We start from the raw sequence: 18,765 nt of genomic DNA on the forward strand, positions 1-18,765 counted from the left end.
GGCGGGGGCGGCTCTCCTAACGTGCGAACCGACAGATGCATTTCCCAGTGGAGACGATCCCCCCCGCGAAGCTTGGCCTACCGGGGATTAAAATCCCCGTCGACCCTTCGTTAATCCGATTGTTCGTGCTTGCGTGGGCTAAGTTGCCGCGGAAAAAGCACCGCACTGGGAATATGCACTTGTCGCTCGGGGACCTTTCACGGAGTCCTTCGAGAGCAGGGGTTGACTCGGTATAAAAATTTAAGACAACTCGCCAAGACAACGAACAAAAACGTTCGATCGCCTCGATGAATATAGATCGTAGAAATAATAATTAACGGCAAGGGGGAAAAAGAAATAAAGCGTTTCACTTTCTGGGTGGAGGTCCATTTCGTAACGTGCGATCTCGCGTGTACTGCGTTTCAAGTTTCGGTTTGTATTAAAATTTTTCTTTTTCAATACGTGAATTTATAACGTCGGCGCAGGGAATTTCGCTTAAAAGGGAGGAGGGAATATCGGAGAAAGGGAGATTACTGACTGAATTGGAAATATTTGCGGAGCGAGATGCGGTTCAATTTTTGTAGAAATACGGTTAGAGCCCAAAGCCCGGTCTTTACCAACCCCGAGGAAGCCGAGGACGAGAATAGAGAAACGCAGCGGGGGTCGGTTATGAGGGGGATTTAAAATATCCCCTGGATCAGCGAGCAGGGCCGAGAGGACTATTAATATCCTCCCGAGTGACGCGTTTGCAGGACCGACAGGACTACGTAATTCGACGGCTCCGGGGAAAATGGCATCCTCATCAGTCCTTTCCCCCTGAGTCCCGACAATTTTAAGTTCTTAGTCATTACTCGACAATGCTCGTTTTCACCTCCCTTGGCCTTGTCTCGGGTGGCGGATGTGCGGATAACACGTGTCGATATCTCGGCAACCACCTTATCTCGCGCTTACTCATACGCCTTGTCCTTATCTCCGGCCGATGAGCAATAATTCAATTTCACGTGAATTCACGGGAAAAAATACGGCGAAAATAAAAGAAGTCCCATAGTACTCTACGACACGTAATTAACGCTGTAATTAACGCAGAATTTATGCCCCGTGGTTATCACGGGAAGCTCGTCCTTGTACTTATTCGAGGAACCCGACCTGCGCAACACGACTTCTATTATGACTAGGTTCACGTTCTCAACAATGACGACCCGAGGTGTAACGTGCATCGAGGCTAATACATATATGTACGTGTACACGACCCGACCCAACTATCACCTGGACTTGACTATACCATATCCGTGAGGGCTTCTACGGTACCTGATATCGTGCACCCTCTAAATTTATTCCCAGCGATGCACCTCATGCCCTGAAAAAAAAATTCTCATTGAACGAGAAACATATTTGAACAGCAGTGGATGGGCTTTTAGTGTAGTGGGCGCGCTGAGTGAGAATTATCGTTAATCCGTATGGCTTCCAGATTTTGTATTTTTGATCGAATTACTACCCGAATTATTGGCAATCCCTGTCGCTGAACGAGATCCTGCCAGAAGACGCCAGGGCGCGGAGTGCACGCGTTGCATAACACCCGCGCAGAGGTCCCGACTCTCCCGCGGGAGCGAGCGAGAGGCGACGAGGGCCCGAGTGGGGGCGCGAGAGAGAGGGAGGACCCGGAGGAGGGAAATGGAGTGGTAATCGCGGAGCGAGAAAGAGGACCGAGAGAGAGGGGCCTCTCCTAGGCCGGGACTATGTAGCGCAGCAAAGATCACGGCGGCGGCCGTGGGAACGAGGCTCCTCCTAGAAATAACCCCCCGAACTCGGAAAATTACCGCGACTTCCGCGATGTAACTGTACTCGGGTGTCCATCTCGGGTTCCTGGAGCTGGATATGATGGGTTCGAGTCCTGGACTCGAATCCTGCACTCGAGTACTGGCGCTCTGATGCCGCACTCTAATCATGCACTCCGGTAGGGTACTCAGATACCCCAGGGGCTATACGCTCGGAAATCAATGAAAACTTCACGGCTAATCCCGAGACAATGACATTTCGTTCCCTCTGGCAGCGTATAACCTAATGGCACCACAAAGAGCGGTCTTGTAACGACGTCCCTTTCCCTTCGAGAGGCGAGGGCCTCCTCGTGGCATTTCATGGCGCACTCACCCGAGGCCTGTTGCTTCTCGTTATCAGGGGGCATCTGAATTATTTCAAGACAGATCTCCGGAGCCACGTCAACCTTCAACCAGACCTCCAAGAGGGCTATTGCGGTCCCTCCTTCCCGGTGTACCCCGTGTACCCGGTGCACCGCGGTACAAAAGGCGCCGCGAGGTGACCCCCGTCCCGGGACTCCCACCTAGCCTTAAAAAAAGGGAAAGCGGCGTTTTAATTATTTCTAACACGGTCTTTTATAGGCTACGCGGACTCTCGGGGTGTAAACATTCCCACGAGGACCGCCTCTACCCCGAAACCGACTCGAAATTACGAGTGCCCTCGAGGACGACCCTAACGGAAGCCCCAAGAGCTCCCCATAAGTCGTCCTCGAGACTCGTCCAGGACGGCCACCGTGTAAATCAACTCGCTGGATTACTTCCGTGTTAACCGTGTCGCTTGCTTCCCACGAAGCAGTTAGCGCGATGGAACGTAATGCCACATAATGCAACATAATGCAATGTAACGCGATGTAACGCAACGGCGCAACTCGTCGCCGCCCAGGGTGGAATAAAGAGATTTCTCACAAATTGAGGGGTCTCGTCGCTCATCGTTTGGACGAGTGATAAATTTCTTATTAGATACTCCGAGATTAGGGCAATGTCCTTTTCGGCATGGAGTTAATTGCGATTCGACTCGCCTTGGAGTTTGGCGGCTTTCTTGGCGGGTCACAGGGGAGTGGAAAAAATGATCCCGACCTTTCGCAGCCTCCTATCCGGAGGTACCTCCTTCCTCTTCCTCTGGTCGAAAGGCCGTCGACGTCCGTGCTCTTCGCTACTCCGGGATTTCATGCTCTCGTGCTCGGGGGCGATAATTGCTCCCGCAAAAAGCGCTCCGTTTGCGATCGAGCGTTGCGGAGGCACCTCGTCGTTTCGTGCGATCCTTTCCGAGGAATGATCTTCTCATCCTAGCAACTCCTCGTTGCGAAGGAAAGAAAAATTAAACAGGGAAAATTAACCAAAAGATTGGGAATTAATAATTAATAAATAATGGCTCTTTTGTGAGGATTCCTTAGGGGACTTTTTAAGGGGAGGGAGATTATCCCGTTTTTCTCTCCCTGGCAACTCCTTGTCGCAAAGATAATCAGTATTAAATTATTAAATTTAGACAATTGCGGGTTAATAATTAATTAAGCATTTTTATGGGGTCTTCTTAAGAGGAACAAACGCTCGGTTGCCTCGTTTTATAGGAGAGAGCAGATTCGCAACGATCGATCCTCCGGCAATCGACGAGATCGATCAGCGGCTCGTTCTCGATACTTTCGATTGATCGAGGCATTCCGGCTCGGCGTTTATCATCGAAATTGAGGTACCCACCTCTCCGGGGCCTCCTCGTCACCGAGTCGGCAAATGATACAGCCAGCGTACGCGATATCATCATTAGATTGTTTTTTCCCCCCCTTAATCCGTTTCTTTTTTCACCGTTCGAGATTTCCAACCGTATCGCGAGGAGGCATTTCTATTTACCCTGAAACGAGCGCTCCAAAGAAACCCGGTCGTTACGAAACGTGCGAGGCTGGTCTTTGTCTCTCTTTTTTTTTTCTCTCTTTTTGCGCCAGCCTAAAATCCCCTTGAAAATGAGACTGAGGGAAAGCGATTGGATAATGAAATGACGATACGGCCAGCTTGCCGGAAAAAAAGGGGGGTTTCCTTTTTTATCTCCCATCGGAAATAATTTCAACGTATGACCCTCTTGGTTTCCATCGGCCCGTGATCATTACACCGATCGCATATAAATATTATATCACGTTGCAAGATGTTTCAACAATCTCGATATCATATCCTACGATATATCCGATATGAGACGCTACACAGCGATGTCGTACATTTGAGCCAGATATTTAAATTCATGCATTGATACGTATGATATTTAAATTAATCCAATCGATGGTGTGTAAATGTTGATAAATTATATTAATATTTATATTAATCTATGTTGCGTTCATGGAAAGTAGACGAGCAGTCCCCGCCTCGAATGGCCGACCTCGATGAAATTTGTTTACCGGAATCCCCCTGCCTCCACCTCTGGTGCTCCCGACAACAAACCCGTGGGAATCTCGTGACGTACCGTTGCACTCGGTGGAGTCGTTCTTGCCGGCTGCAAGTCGCGGTTTTGCCAACCGTGACTCGGAGAGGAACGGAGGATGGCAAAGTCGTATCGCCACTTTGGCAGACCCGATTCCTCCTCCCTTCCCGCGATGCATATTTTACCCGACTTGGGCTAATTCGCGCGATCGATCCCCTCTAATGACCCCTCATAACGATCCCTTATAACGACCCCCTCTAACGACCCCCAACTAACGTCGCCGTTAGATGCCCCCTCCTTCTCTCTTGATCCGCGATCGGCAATGTCGAGTCCGGCCACTCCGCTCGAGAGAATTCCCGCAATCTCATAAATAGAGTAACCTGTTGGTTCGGGTACTTTGCTCGTAATTAGTCCTCCCCTGACGCAGGTACACGCGCCTTTAGAAATTATCAATCAATTACTGCGTGGATCCTCGCCGGATCGATTTACACACGGGACACGCCGGACCTACATCCCTCTATTTGTTTAATCGGCCCACCGGACATCGTTGGCGTGATAAGACATTGCCCGGTAATTTTCTGAGACAAATTCTCGAGTCGGCTCGAGCGCCTCCACTTTGCGGCATCTCGTTGCATCTCATTAGATCGACGACTAGCGACGTTACTCCATACCAGATGGGGTAAATTAACCACTAAGATTTCCCTTTCAAATGTTCATACTCATACTTTTAGTAGCGTAGTGTAGGTAGTCCTGGGGGGTACAGGTATTAATTTAAATCCCCGATCAATTCTCACGTTTTGGGATAATTATTCATTAATTGTCATTTTTTCTTTTCTCGGTGTAGATGTATCGTAGAGATTCCTCAGGAAATTCGCTATTTTTCGGGGTTCAATGGGTTTAAGGGTACCATAGATGCTGGTTAATCTCGATTCTTGGGATTTACTCGGGTCCGTGGTTCTTCTTGTGCCGCAGGGAGAGCCAGACGCACGTAGATATGTCCTTCTTACCTCCGTGCCGCAATCCTCTTCTTGCCGCGCGCGGCTTTTGCCGTGATGGCGCCGTGCGCGAATAGTTGTCGCGTAAGACGGCTTGCGCAATAGAGATCGGCCTAGACAACGAGTCCGCTATGGAGGAGGTCCGATGACGGCCGAGCTGCAGGGTAAGATCGCGGCCCGATCGATAGATCGATCGGCGTAATCGACACCGAGAACTCGGCCGACCGTGGACCGCGCGGAATGCGTTCGGTCGAGTGTCCGCGTATCGAGACTCGCTGTAACTTATTTTTTTTTTTTTTTCTTCAAAAAACGCACTCTCCACTTGCATGCAAATCTCGGCGAGAAGGAGACCGATCTATGCTTCGAAAGAAAAACCTAGATAAATTTGAGGGAAATTCCGATTCTTTCGAGGCCTTGGGAATGATTTTTACGATATTTCTTAATTATTAATTTATTTCTTGGCTTATGTTTATAGGCCGTGGGGAGGAAGAAACTCCTGTTAGGTGCTCGCGAAACGTGTTATCGGTCGGAAATTGTTGTCGGATAATGAGGAGGCCTCAAGGGCTGTCATGCGTGTCAGGGTCACAACCCAAACGACTCTTCTTCACCTCCGGAGTCCGCCTCCTTGTCTCTCCTTTTTATCGCCTCGTCGGCTCCTTCGAGAGGCTCGCGAAACCCGGCTCCGCTCGCCGAGATAAAATGGAGACAGCAAGCAGGAAAAAGTCGGAAAAGGAAAAACTTAACCGCCGCCCACTCGTTCCCCGAGTTACTGGGAAAATTCTAATCGCGTCGATAGGTTCGCGCCGTTAAACTGGTTCCTAACGCGCCGCTTAACGAGAGCGTGAGAATCGACCGGTGGATTTCTCCCTTTTCCTCTTTTAGTTTCCTTCGAAGGGGAATGTCGATTTGCCCTGTCCACCTAGATAAAAACGCCCATGTAAATTTACATTGGCACAAAGTATCAATAGTTCGGCGCCCAAGTAAATGGCAGTAAAATGAAACTATCTCTGTGACATCACATTCGTCATCCATCCTAATGACAATCGTAATATGACATTGAATTAAATTAAAAATGCACTAGTTCGGTGAATGCGCAATGTCACGTATATTTATACATTTGCCTAATTCCTAATCTTCTCATTTCACGCTTTTTCACGTGAGATTTCAATCAGCTGTGTAAAAAGTGTCTTTGAAGTTCCATCGATTTTTCACCGCGTGGATCGAGCGGAGAAAATGGGAGGAAATGTAGGGGTTTCTAAATCATGTATCTTTAAATCCATTTAATGTTCTAATGTAACGGGTATATTTTTTCAATCTTACGATATCGATTGATCGGCCGGCAAAGATGGGAGGAAAAGAAAAAAATCGGGAAACAAAAAATTAGGGGACGCTTTCGCTTGTAACTTAACCTCGAAACGACCGGCGGAGGAGCTCAGGGAGTCGGAAGCGAGTTTCGCTTCTCGTTTTTTTTTTAAAAAAAAGGGGCCATTGTTCCCGCGGTTTCGGGGCGTCTTTTGCGACTCGGCTGCCACATCGAAGCGCCGCGACCGGCAGCCTTATATGTGGAGCGACTGCGGACTTCCGGCGCCGGGACGTGCGGTTTCCGGTGTCGGTACGTATCCAACGATCCGGGCCTCGCCTCGCGTGTATCGGAACGCGCAGTGAGGGTCCGTCTTTCGATCCGACAAGGCGCCGATCCAAGCTCGCGATCCGATCGGTCGATAAATCTCGAAAGTCGCGCGCAATCGGTGATAAGCAAAAAATCGATCTCGGTCTTGCACTATCTCCAGAAAAAAAAAAAAAAACAGAAAAGACTGAGGGGTCCAACATGTGCAAAACGTGCAACAGGACGGATATTGCTCGTCGCCACGCGTTAAAAACCGTTCCTTGGGTTTTCGATGTCTGATGTTAAATGTTAAAGTTAATATAGAGGAAGAAATTTGAAGGATCCGCGGTTCGGTCGACGTCGATCCAATCTTTTTCTCGTAGCCCTTTCCTCTCTTCGGTCGCGGGCTCGACGGAAACGCGTCTCCTGGGGGGAGGAAAGAAAATCGTTTAATGAAATATCAATTATCCATAGGTAGATCGGAGGCATCGAGATACCGCGACCCGTACGGCGCGTCCTGTCGATCTGAAATCGTGAGACTTCCGGTGTCGGCTCTCCGGTAGGGTCTCCTATATCGGCGGCTTCCGTTACCGGTTTTGATCGCCGGTTTAATCGAAACCGTGTGTTATTTGCGCTCCCCAGGAACAGGACAAACATGAAGGATTAATCACCGAAGGCCCGATCGGAATCCCCGATGCGTTGCATCGATTCAATCCGGTATCGGTTAACGTTCGGACCGCATCGATATTCGCCGGGTTTCGTTTCAACTTGGAGAGTAAAAAGGAAACTTAATTACCGAACGGGCCGATAGCCAATAACATTTCGATCCTCCCTCGCCGATACGTCCCGAGGACCGGTTTATCACCTAGGGACTTACGATTTCCCTCGAACCAGGAGGTGTCGAGAAACGCTATCAGCGATCGTACCTCCAGGTCGGGCCGAAAATCCCATAACTTTGCCGGCCCCGTTCTCACGACTCGGTCTTACGGAGGCGCCTCCACTCTTGCTTCTGTGCTCCCCGAGTTATGCCGTCCTCCATTAGAGCCGAATAGGTGTAGACTGCGATCGGCATATATCCGTCCTTGGTGCTCCCCTGTCGGCCATTCCGATCCGCCGAAGTATTTGCAATTTCGCGCGATTCCACGTTATGAAATACCACGGAGGGAGATCTCGGCGTGCCCTCGGAGGTACTTTGCATACGAAATGACCCGCGCCCCTGTTTATGGATTTTCCCATATTTCCATCCGGCTCCTGGCACCTTCCTTCGTCCAAATACCTCGAGACGTGTCTCATCCTCTCCCTCTCTTCCCTGGAAGACGTGTAAAAAAATATATATATAAAACCTCGTGAAAAATATTTTTAACGGAATTAACGGAATTATTCTTTATCCTCTTACAGCACCCAGATCCTCCAGCGCAGGGACCAACAATCTGCCGCCCCTGACCTTCCACCAGGTACATGGGGATAATATCCGCCTCCTCCAAGGTGGCACCATCGCCAGGAGACACGAGAGCTTCTGCAAGGGTGTCACCTTCAGCGCAAGGCCCGTCCGAGTCGGCGAGAAGGTGAGAGGAAGACGTTTTACCTATTGTCGAGGGGCCACTTGTCGACGTTAATTCCGGTTTTGCTTGATTGCACTTTCCGGACAATGGACGTTAACGAGGGCCTCTCGGCGTAGCTGGGGCAGTTCCGTGCATAAATTCGCGTTATTAAATTTCGAGGACGGCATTCTTGGTCGCATGCAAATACCTGTTGCCTCGCTATCGGAGCTCCCGATCAAGTCGTACCGGAAAACTAATGTTCCAACGAGCAGTCCCCCCTTAATTACTACCGTCTTAATGAACCGCGACTCGATGCGATCGGTGGGACGCACTTGGCGATAAATAATCATCCCCCGTCTCGGGATTTAATGCACCGCTGATAGCGCCTTATTAAAGCCCCGGGAAAAATCGAGAACGCGTTATCAATAATCCCGACTGAACGTGGATTTATTCCTGGCGCCGTGTTATCATTCATCCGCGTCGACCTTTTGTCGGAGTTTGAATGGTCTCGAGATACCTAATCGAGGGATTATTGCCGATTTCCGAACGACCCTGAAGAGCCCACGTGGTCGCGTGGGTCGCCGATTTAGCGTCGCCCCATGTGGATGACGATCGTTGCCCTTACACAACGTCTTCAGCCTTGTTTGGATGGACACAGGGTCGGCTTGATTCACGTGACTTGATCTCTCAAATCACAGTTTATACATCTTAATCGGGAAAATGGTCGCTCTTCGCCGCTACACTCACGGGAACTATTGGGGACGCTCGAAAACCTTGAAGAATGTGTGTAAAAAAATCGATTCGTGTATAAAATCCCAGTCTCGATGTTTGACTTGGGATGGAATTGCTATATTTCGGCTTCTTGGAGGAATCAAAAAAATTCCCCATTTTCGATCGAGGTGTCAATCGTTGGTGCTCTTGGTATCCCCTGGTTGGAGTGTTTCTTAGGACGTTCCACCGGCCCCGAGCGTACACACGTAGAAGAGTAATCGGCAGAATAAGTGGGCGATGTCGGTCATTCTGCGGCACGCTAGAATCGAGATTCTAGCCGGTCCTGGACGGCGTTTAACCGAGGAAATTCGCTCTTCCACGATCGGGAGATCGACGTGGGCGAAAAGGCCGCGCGGCATCCTCCTACGACTAAGAGAGCTTTCGACAGAGATGTCGCCGCAAAGGTCGAGTCTAGGTGCCGTTCCGATTTCGAGAAGTCGTGGGACGGATTCCATACACCTCGCTTAGGCATAAAAATTCTAATTAACACGTCTGGCCGGTGGCTTAATAAAAATCATCTCCGTTTAAATCGCCTGGATTGTTCTCACCAATGGGGCCCACGTTCGAAGGCAGGGCGTGGGGCTCGTTAACGCACCGCGAAATGTCCGAATTCCCTTAATTTGCCGATCTCGTTACGCATATTAGCGGGGATGTCGCGACGTCTGGTTAAAAAATGAAAAATACGATTAAGCGATGATTAAAGTATTATTAATTATTAATTATGATCGGGATATACTAGGTTGTACCTGGGTTTAATTAATCCCTTTCTTCCAGGTGTGCGTAAAGTTCCTGGAGATCTCCGACAACTGGAGCGGGGTGATCCGATTCGGGTTCACCAGCAACGACCCGATAAACCTGCGAAACGGCCTGCCGAAGTACGCCTGCCCCGACCTTACCAACAAGCCCGGCTACTGGGCGAAGGCCCTGGCCGAGAGGTTCGCCGAGCGCGACACCGTCCTCTTCTACTACGTGACCTCGGCCGGCGACGTCCACTTCGGGGTCAATGGCGAGGAGAAGGGAGTCTTCTTCAGCGGGGTCGAGACCAAGGGGCCCCTCTGGACGATCATCGACGTCTACGGGAACACGACCGCCATCGAGCTCGTCGACCCCAACCGGCAGCACTTCAACAACATCCGCAGGAGCGCCGAGCACAGCAACGAGGACAATGCCCAGCACAGCAGGCACTCGGCGATGGACGACGCCAGCAACGCTGGCCGAGACGTCGAGAGGATCGTCGTTCCGTCCATGCAGAGCATGTCCATCCATCACGAACCCGACGTCGACCTGCCAGGTCTGAGGTTTCAACCTTCAGGGGTGCTCTTCGCGCCGCTACCCTTCCACCCGTAAGTATATTAATATATATGAATATATAGCGATATATGGTAATATATCAACAACTTCAGGGTACCGCATAATTACCGAGGTCATCTTCATAGATAATGAGTCTCTAATCACCTGCTTCCTCGTTCTAGGACCCGGGGCAGGAACATCCGCTTCAGCAACCAGCAGTGCGTGGCTACTCGCAGCGACACGGAATTCTGCCATGGGTACGCGTTCACCAGCAGACCCCTTCTTCTGGGCGAGCGCCTCGTGGTGCAGATCCTGGCGACGGAGCCCTTGTACGTCGGAGCCCTCGCTCTGGGCCTGACATCCTGCGACCCCGCCAGGCTTACCGCCGAAGATCTTCCCGACGACAGCGACCTCCTGCTGGACCGGTCCGAGTATTGGGTCGTCTCGAAGGACGTGGCCTCGTGTCCGGAACCCGGGGACGAGATCGCCTTCACGGTGACCCACTACGGCGAGGTGCAGATGAGCAAGAACGGCGGGCCACCGAACGTAGTCATGCACGTGGACCAGAGCCTCCAGCTGTGGGCGTTCGTCGACGTCTACGGGAGCACGCAGCGCGTCAGAATGCTGGCCAGCAGGCCGACGTCCCCTCCTAGGCAGCAGCAGCAACAACAGCCGCAGCAACAGCCCATTCCCTCTGCGAACCAACATTCGAATCACAGCAACGCCGCCACCGAGCTCTCCAGATTCTCGGACGTGCTCCAGGTTAAGCCGGTCGGCGGAGGAACGGTGCTGGTCGTGAACCTGCCTCCTCAGGGTAGCTACCCGGCGCCGCCGCCACCGACGCCGCAGCCCATATACGCCACGGCGGCCGCGGCTTCCCACAGGAACCCTCCACCTGCTCACCTGCCGCCCCCGCCGCCTCCGGTTCACCTGCCTCCGCTACCGCCTCCACCCATGGCTCCCATACCGCATCCAGGGTCCTCCAGGCAGTCCTCGCCCTTGACCGGCACCATGACCAGCACGGGGTCCTCCACCTACGTAGACCCCGTGTCTTACCAGACCCTCGACGGCACCCTCACTTCCCAGGCCTCGTCTCACCTGCAACAGTGGAGCGAGGGTCTTCAACCTACCCCCGGACAGCCCAGCGAGTGCTCCATCTGCTACGAGAGGAACATCAACAGTGTCCTCTACATGTGCGGGCACATGTGTATGTGCTATCCTTGCGCCATCCAGCAGTGGCGGGGCAAGGGAGGCGGCCACTGCCCGCTCTGCAGGGCGACCATCAGGGACGTTATCCGCATTTACAGATCGTGAACCGGTCTGCGGTACCGGCCCCCGTACGCCGGGGGCTGAGCGCGCCGGTATCAAGCATTCTTGGGCGTCCCGTCGACGACCACTCCCCAGAGGTCCACCAGCTGCCGACGACCGGGACCCGGGTGCTGCGACGAGACCGGCAGCCTTGGTCAAGGTCCGCCTAGGACTGCGGAAGTATTTCGAGAGGCACCTCCTGGAGCGAACCCCCGCCTCTCCTGCCCCGGTACCCGGTGGTCCTCTTGGGGCGGGATCCCTCCTAGACGCTTTCGTCCAGGATGCGGCTCCGAGGGACCCCCATGTTGGCCTTGGAGGGTCACTCGTCGAGTCTCTGCACGACTTCCAACGTTCCTGGTGCTCGGCATTTCCACGGATGCTCGCGTGATAGTACATAGTTTCTTATGCGGTTTAATGACGACTGGGCGGAGGAGAGGCTGACGGGTCCAGGGTCTCCCGCGAACCGACCCTGGACCTGGGGACTTTCGGGTTGATCCGGCGTCGTTGCCGGTGATCTTGTCACGGTTCATCGCACGGGGGTGTTCTTGGTCCTCGGGCTGGGGAGATTCGGGACGACGTTCCCGGAGGACGTCGAGGAAGTTTGTCGAATTGGGGGGACTGACGTGCCGCCAACGTGCTTCCAAAGCGTAACACTGCCGTCGTGCCGATGCGACGAAGGCTGAAAATAACGTAAACGGAGAAAAAAAAAAAGCAGAAAGTGCGAAGGGTACAGAGGTCCTTGTTGCAGGGGGTGACGATCCACCTTCTCGATCGACCTCGCCAGAGAGGTCGGTCCGCCTCGGAGAGGGAGAAAGAGAGATAGAGATTGAATTTTTAGGTCTCTTATTATTTTTCCTTTTTTTTTTTTTAACCATAATTATTACCGCTACCTTTATCGCTACTCGTGCTACTATTCTTACTGCTATTATTACCCCTTATTTTTACGGTTACTAGTGTCCACCATCCGTGGCTACGATTATCGCTATGTTTATTATATTTTTATCCCTATTATTATCGTTACTTATTAGCGCGATTAGGAGGATTCTTGATTGTACGGCAGCATGATTATTTAATGTCCTGTAATTATCCAGCGCGGGCTTTCTTTCTCATACCTATGTGGCGTTTAGTTTGACTTCGAGCGTGCCTCTTCTTAAGTACAGATTAGTTAGAGGGTCGTACGTTCTCCAGTGTTCTCTATTTTTATTTTTATTCCTCCTTTTCTTTTTTTTTTCTATATATATATATTGTTCTTGACGATCAGCCCGTTCCCCGAGTAACTACCAAAGAACAGCACCCACTTTCAACGAACCGACGCGACGTTCGCGACGCCTTTTCGTCCGGACGCCCCGTTAAAGCCCGATGCTTTTTGATACGTTAGATTAGCCGTGTACTTTTTTACTACTCGAGACACCGCGGAGGAAGAAAAACGTGTATGACTCCCCGAGCGGAATATTGAATCTCGTCGGGATATTATCCTACCAGAGGACGACGTTCGTGCGGTGACTTCGATGCACGGACGAGGCATGGAGAGCTCGCGAGCAATTTCTGATGCAGACGGTGGGAGGGAGAGGGATAAATCTGATCGGAAGAACTAGAGGCAAGACTTCCACTTCCCAGGATCGAGGCTTATCAATTTCTAAGCCCTTATCAACCCTTTGCGGAGATTCGGCTTCTTCGAGCCTCGGTCCGGACAGATCGATCCCTGCGCCCTGGCAGAACCAGACTAGGCGAACATTATTTTCGTACACTCCGTCGAGCCGGGAAAATCGGACAAATCGTATATCTCGGTGCACCCTGATTAACGGAATCCCGGTAATGAACATTGTCGCACCAGGGTGCACCGGGTGCATTCGGCGCATCGGCGTCTACCTGTCAGGGCCTTAATTTTTTGCATCTTGTGAGATAATCACACGGGAAGAAGGGTTTCACGACCGAGCGCCATGACATAGTACACTGGAAATATATTGTCAATACGCTGTCAATTTGTTACGTCGATTGTACAGAGCGGGAGGTGCGGAGTTGAAGAGGCGTTTATTGATAACGCCGTTTCAACTGCGCCGTGTGAGGTCTACTGCGAGCCCACGTCGACCGGCGGTGTGATTCCTCCTGAATGTTTTAATTTCGCCGATTCTTTATTGTTTCTTTTTTTCTCTTTTTTTTATACAAATGGCTCAATCACATCCTAAACTAACGTGGAAGCGTGTAGAAATACCGGAGCGTGTATTTTATATCACGATTGACTTTATTACCCGCAAATGATTCCGCGTGGAAGATCACAGCGCCAGATATTAACACCGTGGGCCGCCGATATATATCATACAAAGTACTAATAGGAGATGTTGTTATTACGCATTGTTGAATACATATATTTATTTGAGGCAAATCGACTGTAAGCTATAGAGGATTGATTTTTTTAATGACTAAAGTCACTATACGAGGTATCGATGTAACGTGACCGCGGTCCGTAATAGTCGGCGCTTTGTCGTGAAACATTTATCTTCTATACGGGGAGGACGACGTGCGCGACTTGCTCGCGATTGTCCCGGCTCGATTCCGATTTTCCTTGATAAGTCTGTCGCGGAAGAGTTTTCTGCGTGTACGGTTGAATGGCAAGGGAAATGTGTAGAGAGGAAACGACCGCCAGCTGGTGCGAGATCGCTCTAGAATTTTGTTGACGGCTCTTCCTCTAAACTTTCCTACATGGTAGAAAGATCTTCCCGAGGAAGAGAGAGGGAGCGATCGAGCCGCGAGATTTTCGACTCGTCGAAATTCGACGAAACTCGAAGAAATTCCCCCCCCACCGACGAGCACGCGGTCGGTCTTAAATTCGTATGAGCACTGTTGACATTTGACGAATCATTCGGAGCTGTCAAAGGTGTCGCGGTCCTCGTACCTTCTCGTTTCCTCTCTCCATCTTTCCGCGCGAAGGAAGGCAAGAAGACGAATGGTCGCGCCCAAAAGAAAACACGCAATAAAGCAGTAGTGAAATCTCTAGTCCAGCGTGCGGCAGTCTACCCGTATCTGCCAATCCAAAAAGAAGAAAGAAGTAAGGTTTAACGTGTAAACGAGAGAGAGAGAGAGAGAGAGAGAGAGAGAGAGAGAGAGAGAGAGAAGGAGAGAAAAATTTTATAGATACAAAGTGAAGAAAATTATCAGCGCGCGCCTTCCCCGCCGATATCAGGGCCGACTGCGCGCGCGCTCGCAAGATCTAATAGGAGATGTAATTATTATTCTAAGTACTATTAATTATTATTATACTATTATTCTATTAAGCGTTGAACGGAGGAGGCAGAGGGTGATTCGCGGATTATGTTTCTTAGGGTATATATAAATATAAATATAAATATATATATATATATATACGCGCGATAATGCGCGAGGTGTGTCGCAGGAGAGAAATGTTCCCAAAAATTCGCTGATAAAGTAACTGTAAGGGTAAGAGAGTCATTGACATTAGACGGACAATTATACCAGGTAACGTTGACGACCTAGGGTAGCCTCGTTATTTCTACGCCGTCGTCGTTGACGGAGAGCGTTGTCGTTGCCGCCTGACCTTATTTCTTCTTCTTTTTTTTTTTTTTTCATTTCCGCATCTCGTGACGTATGTTCGATTCGGCATGTTCTCTGTTATTATGTGTAATAACGCGGTTCGCATAAGTGCGAGCAATCCAACGCTTGGTACTCGTTCGATGGCACGAGGGACCCTTCAGTTTTACCGTCTACGTCCTTTCGGGTGAACCGCGCGGTTTCCACCCTTCATCGTATAAACTTGACGTGTCAATGTCAGTGCAAGGGACAGATACAGGAACTCGCGCTTTTTCTATCACTCGATATCCCGTTTGCGTATGCTATTCGTTGCGATAAACAGTTGTGAATATTGTCACGTCTCTGTGGTCGATGTGTCGGTAAGAGTTCGTTTTTTTTTTTCTCACTTTCCTCCGAAACTTAATGTAAAGACGCCGATGAAGTTTATACATATGTAATATAAATACGCGCAGCCCCGTGCTGCCGGGCACAATAAAATATTATATCTATCAGACGGTCGGATGGCTTTATCGAAATCCCCTGCAGTCCTTCGTCCTTAGACATCAGAAGTCGCTTCTGATCTCATCGACGATCCGTATCTCCATTAAAAGCTGTCTCCTCGAACCCCGTCGAAGATTCGGCACGACTCCAAATATATTCTTCTTCGGTTCCTAAAAATATACGATCAACCGTCAAAATAGTCCCCGCCTATATTTACGCGATACGTTTAGCCGTTCACCAAGTTTAGCATTTTCAGTGTCGGCGATGTCCAGTCTCGTGTAGACGAAACAATGACCTTGACAGAATCCGAAGCGAGGAAGGGCGACCTCCTTGCGGGACTTTCGGCACTCTGCCGAGATTCCCACGGGTGACGCTTATTTTTAAACGTCGGTTGCCGTGGCTACGAGAAAGGGTGTTATTTACACTAGGCAATCTCGTAACTATATTACCTGGTGGGAGTAGGGCTCCGGACTATTTTGCTTCAGTCTCGTGATTCTCCCGCGCCTGCGGACGTCCCTCCCCGGATCGACTGACCTTTCCGAGGAAACTGCACCGCTTCTGTTGGATCCTCTTCTTAATAATAATTCTAAGTCTACTTCTGACGGGATTCCTCTCGCCGGAGGCCCTCGATGAAGAAGCCCTTTTGACGCAAGTAAGACACGCTCTTTGCTGGCATTGTTACTTCTATCGTTATCATTATTTTTTGTCATTCTTAATATGTCCACTTTCTCCAAACCGCTAATAGTACATACATGTAACTCACCGTTTGACTAAATCCTATTACCAGAGGAAGTTAAGTCCATCAACTGTTGAAAATTAATCGAAAAACCCTCCGCTGGGTGGTAAGATACTCGAAGTCCATGAATTTCAAAATTCGTCGCGTCTGTCAGCTTCTTACCGAAGTTACGTAAGGCCGTAGACTGGGACGTAGTAAAGTTTATTTATCTGAAATGATTTCTTCACTCAAATGTTTATGTTAACGTAACCTTTGTTAAATATATAGAGGGAGGGGGGTAGTTTTCTTGATTCTCAAATTGTGAAATCATTCCGAGAAACGAAAGATTGGAACGTTACCTGAGGTGTGCAGTTGAAGGACGCGTGAAGTTTGAAAACAATCCGCCCGCGAGACGATACTCGCGACATCTGTCGGGACAAATCGAAAGTAACCAAAGTGGCGCTAAAATCAATTAAGATGGCGGCAAGGCTTTTATGAAAATTCTTTCATTACACACGAAACGTTCTGTGAAAATGTTTTATCTGAATGTAAAATCGTATTGCGGTGTGTGACTAATATATGAAGTATTTAAGAAACGAAGAGTGTTCGTTCTTGTTTCGAACGAAAACTGTACATTTATGAAAGAGAACAGGTGTACGAAGTTATATCGGTAGAAGAGGTCTATACTGCCAAGGCATTGATTCCTAAACACGAGTCGTTTTAGCTCAGATATCTATAACTAACAGAAAATAGAGGGGTATAATGGCAAGATTACAAAGGCTGGCATTGACATATGTACCGGTATATACTCGAAAGATAAAAGGTATGTACAAACGTGCCATGCGCACTTGTACGCGTATGTTGAAACGTGGAATCTATTTCGCCCTGACCTCCGGTAAAGTATGTATAGTCAGTCACAGTCTTATTCGTGGGCAGTCAAGTGTTTCATTACTTCCTCTGTGATTCTTTAGCTGTTATTGACAATCCGACACGTATGGATAAGCTATGAATAATTTCTTCCATTAATATGTCAGTTTTAACTTATAATTCACGTGTTTTAACTGAACTTTTTGTAGGATAAAGAAGAAGAGGAAAATTTGAAAGAAGATAGCGAAAGGCATAAACAGTGTCTTGAAACAATAGAGTTTGGAAATAGCTTGTGTAGCAGAGATCAAGAAACGAGAAAGATGAAAACAATTTGGGTGATCGGTGGTCCGGGATGTGGTAAAGGAACTCAATGCGATCGCATCATAAAAAAATATGGACTTCTACATCTAAGCAGTGGCGATCTTCTACGAGACGAAGTCGCCAGTAACAGTCCGAGAGGTGCAAACCTGCAGGAACTAATGTCCAAAGGCTTGTTTGTTCCCACTGTAAGAGATAGTTACTTTTGCTCTTTTCACTTTGAAGAATAAATTATTTTGAATGAAAATGATCTTTCTTCTCAGGAAGTAGTATTAGAACTGATAAAGGAGAAAATGACGAAGGCTAAAGAAGGAGGTTCGGTAACTGGATTTCTTATCGATGGATATCCGAGAGAGTTGGAACAGGGTATAAAATTTGAAAAGGATGTAAGTAAGATCATGTAACAGGCAGTTAAGTTGTCTTTATGGCACTGTACTGCTGTGCAAGTTACCAGTATCCATAATTTCATACAAATTCTTATTGCAAGGTATGCCCGGTCGATCTTATTCTTTTCTTTGATGTTGGAAATGAAACGATGAAAACGAGACTTCTGGGTCGAGCTGCAGTCTCGCAAAGGGCTGATGACAACGAGGAAACGATCAAAAAAAGAATTGAGATTTTTAACTCAAAAAATAATGAGATCGTTGAGCATTACAAAGATAAAGTCGTTAGAGTAAGTACTATATTATTAACAATATTTATTTTTTATTTAATTCAAATGCACCACAATGCAAATTATTGTCTTTCAGATTAACGCTGAAGGGGCAATTGATGATATATTCAATGAAGTTACAAAAGTACTGGATACTCTTGTAAAATCGTAATGAATGATTAATTTTAAATGACACTTACTGACCTTTGATAGGTCAATAGCAAATATGCGCTACGCTATTACCTTAATGCAATTGCATACTAGAATTTTAGAAGCACAAAGTTCTGTGGCACAAGATCAAGTCATTCGACATATCTGTTGAAGAAAGACCACAATATTACTATTTCATTAAAAATGATTTACGCTTGTACAATGTGAGAATTCTACATGAAAAATACAAGACCTGTTAATGAATCAAATGTAATCTACTTTGGTGGCACTCTAATCATTCATGTTTCGATGATATCCTTACACACATA

The 18,765-nt window shown here is 48.8% G+C and overlaps 2 protein-coding genes across 5 annotated transcripts in view; both read left to right on the top strand.

Annotated features, from left to right (window-relative positions):
* Positions 1-16,383, top strand: part of LOC105701232 (protein neuralized) — a 66,673-nt gene extending 50,290 nt beyond the window's left edge. For 2 of the 3 annotated variants that reach the window (XM_012427804.1, XM_012427801.1), the window contains exons 2-4: positions 8,197-8,363; positions 9,885-10,453; positions 10,583-16,383. In XM_012427804.1, the coding sequence (XP_012283227.1) occupies positions 8,197-8,363; positions 9,885-10,453; positions 10,583-11,714 (1,868 nt within the window). In that variant the 3' untranslated portion in view covers positions 11,715-16,383. The remainder of the gene's footprint in view (positions 1-8,196; positions 8,364-9,884; positions 10,454-10,582) is intronic. The other variant, XM_012427803.1, reaches the window with a different exon arrangement.
* LOC105701236 (adenylate kinase isoenzyme 1) lies at positions 16,253-18,700 on the top strand. 2 transcript variants are annotated; one of them, XM_012427809.2, is made up of 5 exons: positions 16,253-16,386; positions 17,526-17,822; positions 17,898-18,020; positions 18,122-18,307; positions 18,384-18,700. In XM_012427809.2, exons 2-5 carry the CDS (start codon positions 17,637-17,639, stop codon positions 18,456-18,458), a joined length of 570 nt encoding a protein of 189 aa, XP_012283232.1. In that variant the 5' UTR covers positions 16,253-16,386; positions 17,526-17,636; the 3' UTR covers positions 18,459-18,700. The 2 variants fall into 2 exon arrangements, with proteins under 2 accessions (XP_012283232.1, XP_012283233.1); XM_012427810.2 differs by lacking the exon at positions 16,253-16,386 and adding an exon at positions 17,302-17,441.
* The last annotated feature ends 65 nt before the right edge of the window (positions 18,701-18,765 follow it).

The sequence above is a fragment of the Orussus abietinus genome, unplaced genomic scaffold (assembly GCF_000612105.2).
Source record: "Orussus abietinus isolate OABI.00-Male unplaced genomic scaffold, Oabi_2.0 scaffold5, whole genome shotgun sequence".
Lineage (NCBI taxonomy): Eukaryota > Metazoa > Arthropoda > Insecta > Hymenoptera > Orussidae > Orussus > Orussus abietinus.

Excerpts from the sequence above, each read along its gene's own strand:
- LOC105701236 (XM_012427809.2), top strand. The coding sequence starts at position 17,637 with ATGAAAACAATTTGGGTGATCGGTGGTCCGGGATGTGGTAAAGGAACT. Across the intron at positions 18,021-18,121 it reads GTATAAAATTTGAAAAGGAT|GTATGCCCGGTCGATCTTAT; the intron begins GTAAGTAAGATC and ends TCTTATTGCAAG. Across the intron at positions 18,308-18,383 it reads ACAAAGATAAAGTCGTTAGA|ATTAACGCTGAAGGGGCAAT; the intron begins GTAAGTACTATA and ends ATTGTCTTTCAG.